Raw genomic sequence first — 4319 nt, 5'->3', positions numbered from 1 at the left:
GGGTCACCAGCAGCGAAATGTCAGCATGAAGCATCCCATCACCCCAAGGAGCCCCACTGCCTCCGCCTTCTCCTCCTCCCACCCACCCCTGATCCCTCAGCATCATGGAGGGGACAGCCCAAGTGCAACCCGAGGTGACGTGCCACCAAGGTCTCAGAGCTGGAAACACGGGGCAGCTTGGGCTGCAACCCTCACAGCCCCAGAGCCCTGCGCTCGCAGGGATGAGCCTCTAGCCCCGGGTGAGTTCTGGGTCTCTAACAATGATTTGCATCTCAAAAGAAAAGAGCTCTTCTCCTGATTTCATGGTTCTACTTATCACTTTCTTCCTGCTCCCACTGGAAATCCTGGCCCGTCATTTGGTAAAACATGACATTGAAGGGTTTGTAAAACTTCCGCAGTCTGTGAATGACATCTGGGTCTATTTTGGGGTGAGTTCGACCCTTGGACTTGCCCAAGCACCGGGGAGCACTGCTGTCCTCTGGCTTCTTGAGACAGGGGAACCCCTTGGTTTTATTAAAATAAAAATGCTTCTCTGTCACAATCCTCCTGAGGCCGAGGAAGTCCTGGACCTTGGCCATTTCCCCAGCCGGGTCAGTGATGAGCCTCTCACCACTGACAAAAAGGATCTGGGAGAGGGGGAAGTACTGGAGCCAGTTCTCCAAGTGCAGGGCGTAGATCCCGATGCGGATTGCGCTCCAGGAGGCGTCGATCAGCCCCAGGGTCCGGTTCTTGAAGGCCAGCACCTCGAAGGTGGGGATCTCTGGCTTCTTGGAGAGCGTCTGCGTGTAGTCCGAGATGGCGCGGGTGACCGGGTTCCTCACCACCACGATCAGCTTCGTGTCCTTGGCCATGGAGTGGATGCGCCTGGGGGCCTCGTTGGTCACGAAGTAGCTGGGGGTCTTCTCCATGGTGATCTGGCCGTCCAGCGTCTTGGGCATCACGTTCCTGCACAGAAGCAGAGGAGGGGGGGTTAGCAAGGGGCCAGGCATGGGCGGGTGCCTCGGTGTCCCTCCTGCCCCATGCGGATGTCAGCAGGATGCTTGGGAGCAGGGATGCTGCCACACCCATGGGCCCGGGGACCAAAGCACTTCTGGCTTTGTTCCTTCTCAGACCCTGGACACGGTGGGCGCCTGAAGTGTTAAATCAGCCTCGGTAACACATGATACAGCCAATTCGCCATAGGCATATGTAGACAAAAGTTAATTGACAATAAACCTGTACAATACCTGTCTGCTCAGCAAGCCATCTGCTTCCATTTGCTCAATTAAGCCTATTCACTTCAGAGCCTTGTACCGGAGTGCTGCAGTTAGGATTACACAAGACCTTTTTGTTATGATGACATGCTTTTAAATGTCTCAGCTAATAAAACTTAATACAGAATAAGATCCCTTGCTTCTAGTACAATAATTAAATTTATTTACTATCTTGTGTGTGAGAAAGAGTGACTTTTCTTTTATCTCTAATTCACATGCTCTGTCAATAATTAATTGCTGCCGGGTTTCGAGCTTCCTGTGCAAGCACTTTTATTAGCCAAAAGGAATTCGCCTACTGGATAAATTAGCATGTAGCAAGACTTTCCTGGATAGCATATTACCATATTGTAAAATGAAACTGCAGCGAGATAGCATTTATATCTAAGAAAATGAAGAGGTAAATGCTTGTCCCAGCTGCCCGCAGTTACAGATTATCATAGCAAGCTGGAAGGCATTAAACGGTGTCCCTGCAAGAGCAGTGCAGCCTCCTTCACACCTCCTCAGCTGCTGGAGGGGCTGGGGGGCAGCGCCAGGAGCCAGACACCGCACACCACCCTGCTCCTGCTCCTGCTCCTGCACGCCATGGCCGCAGGCAGCCCCAGCCCGGTCACCACGTCCTCCCCCTGCCCGGCTCTGCTCCAGCACCCACAGGGATGCCCAGGCGGGAACTGGTTGGATCCCGAAAGCCGTGAGAAGCCCCCCTTGCCCACCAGCCGTAACCCCTCCAGGCTGCTGGTGCAGGGGAGGGTGCACTGCCAGCCCCCACATCCCACCCCAGTGCCGCTGCACGGACTGGGCGAGGTGGGGACACGCGGGGCCACTGGTGCAGCCACGGCTGCCGGAGCGCTCCCGCACACGGGCACAGCACTGACTGGTTCTATCAGCATGTTTTAACAATATTTGTATCTTAAGCCTTTCAAATACTCGTGCGCAGGCACACCCACACGAAGCACAGTGTGTTTAACCTGTCGCTGTCTAATCTGGCCCACAGACGCGGTGCTGCTGCCTGGTAGGCAGGAGGAGGAGCAGGGTCCCTGCTCCGGGAAGCGCTGGTGGCACTGGCCAGGTCGCCTGCAGCAGACACGGAGGATGGGGATGCTCAGGATCCTGCAGGATTATCCCTGCATATTGCAACTATTTTTAGTACAAACATATGGTGAGGAAACAACGTGAACAGGCTGGAAATGGTTCTGTAAGAGAACCTGGGCACCGGTGACCGCAGTGATGCTGACGTCAAACCGCCAAGCCCCAGGAAACAGCCATTTCAGGATCACGCAGCTCAGGTCTGCAAGCAGAAGTGGCTGTCAGGCAGGGCCCAGCCAGATCTGCCTCTCAGCGTCGCCTCGTGTTTGTGACTGCTGAACGCATCGGCTTGCTGTGAGCCTCCCCGTGATGCGTGCATTTACAGCGGGCTGATCCACCCAGCTGGACGCCTTCTGCCCAGGCGCTGCTGCAGGAGGTGCTGGGTCTCTGGGCTAGCTGGCACAATGCTCAGTGCTGGACAAACAGCGCGTCCTTGGGCTGAGCACGGGCTGTGGCAGAGTGGTGCAAGGGAACTGCACAGAAAACGAGTCCAGGAGGTTGAGCAGGTGGGGAGGAGAGCGGGATGCTGCAAGGAGGAGCAGCAGCCAAACCGTCCAAGAGCCAGCGCCTGTGGCTGTCCTCGGGCTGTGTAATCGGCCTCGGGGAACACGTGGAGGAGTGAGGCAAAGGACTGAGACCAGGGAATAAAGGTGCTTCCAATCCAGTGACTTTGCCCAGGGCGCTCCCAGAGCAGGTTTCCATTGAACCACGAACTACCAAAATCCATGTGTTGGTCCTCTGTGCCTTGCTCCACAAAATAGTTATTTTATTATCATTTACAGCTAGTAATTTGCATGCCTTTCCTTTTTAAGGGATTCAATCACAAGCTAGCTGCAGACCACGTTTGCCCTGCTGCTGGCTGTCCCGTGCTAACCCTGGAGCGCTGGAGCTGCACCCCCAGGGACAGGGGGACAGTGGCATATGGGGAACGGGAAGAGGCAGCTCTGACTGGAGTGAAGAGGTAGAGCGGCAGCCTGGATAACAGGAGCAGCAGCAGTGTGTCAAAGTCCTTCTACCTTGCAAATCGTGATGGACTGCCCGGCAAGCACAAAGCACTGTCACCCCGTGGCGTTGTCACCCCGACGCTCGCACAGCAGCCCCGCACGCTCGTTTCTGCTGTCTCGGGCAGGATAAGCTGTTTTCCTGCGCGACGTCTGAGCAGACGGAGGGTGCGGCGCGGGCAGCATTGGCTGGTGTGAGCTCCTCTGAGTCAGACCCGCTGGCAGCACGCAGCAGGCTGTCAAATGTCAGGATGTGGTGATTATGAGACGCTAAAAGCTCTGCTGGACTGCGAGCGATGGACTCGCAGACAACAGGGCCCGAGGGGACCACTGCCGTCATCTGCCCTGACCCTCTGCATGGCACAGCGGGGACCCCGCAGCACCGCCCGCACCAGCGCATCCCTGCAGCCCCAGCTCCTGCAGCGGGGCGAGGGTCCAGGGCGGCTCCAGGGTTCCTTAACACCACTCACAGCCACTTAGCACCCCAGCTGCGCTGTGAATTGGCCAAGCCACAGCCACTGGCTTATTGCTGTTTGTAACACATCTTTGTAACCGATCTCTGCTGGCTGCCAAGATGCTCTGCACAGAAGCGCCCATGGACCCTCAAACTAACAGCTCAGAGCAAACGGGGCTGGGCCCTGCCCCTGGAGCCAGTGCTCGGGGTGCAGTCAGACCCGAGGGGGTCACTGCCGGCATTTGTGCTGCGTTCGCTCCTGCTCCCCCCCACCAGCATCTCCCTGCGCTGCGAGTCTGCAGCCGCGGTGACCCCGGGACCCAGCGCTTGCACAAGCCTCCGTTTGCTTTGGGGTGCGGACTGTGGCTGCGATCTGGGGGGTTTGAGATGACAAGGCTTTAAAAAGGTGAAAACTAATCTGAATTCAGAGGAAGTGCTGCTGCTCTCCTTCACCCACGCTGCAGCTCCTGCCCATCCTGCCACTGCCAGGGCTGGGTGACAGCCGGGAGCGGGGGTCCCCCTGCTTCC

The 4319-nt window shown here is 57.1% G+C and overlaps 1 protein-coding gene across 1 annotated transcript; it reads right to left on the bottom strand.

Annotated features, from left to right (window-relative positions):
* Positions 1-308: 308 nt before the first annotated feature.
* On the bottom strand, positions 309-945 carry LOC104471298 (heparan sulfate glucosamine 3-O-sulfotransferase 4; the record flags this gene model as incomplete). The annotated part of the gene is made up of 1 exon (XM_010086589.1): positions 309-945. A coding segment is annotated over one exon (637 nt), but the record flags the coding sequence as incomplete, so codon positions are not given.
* Between the last annotated feature and the right edge of the window lie 3374 nt (positions 946-4319).

Source organism: Pterocles gutturalis, unplaced genomic scaffold (assembly GCF_000699245.1).
Source record: "Pterocles gutturalis isolate BGI_N339 unplaced genomic scaffold, ASM69924v1 scaffold12506, whole genome shotgun sequence".
Lineage (NCBI taxonomy): Eukaryota > Metazoa > Chordata > Aves > Pterocliformes > Pteroclidae > Pterocles > Pterocles gutturalis.
The sequence above is the reverse complement of the archived record's forward strand: the minus strand, read 5'-3'. Positions and strand labels throughout refer to the sequence as shown.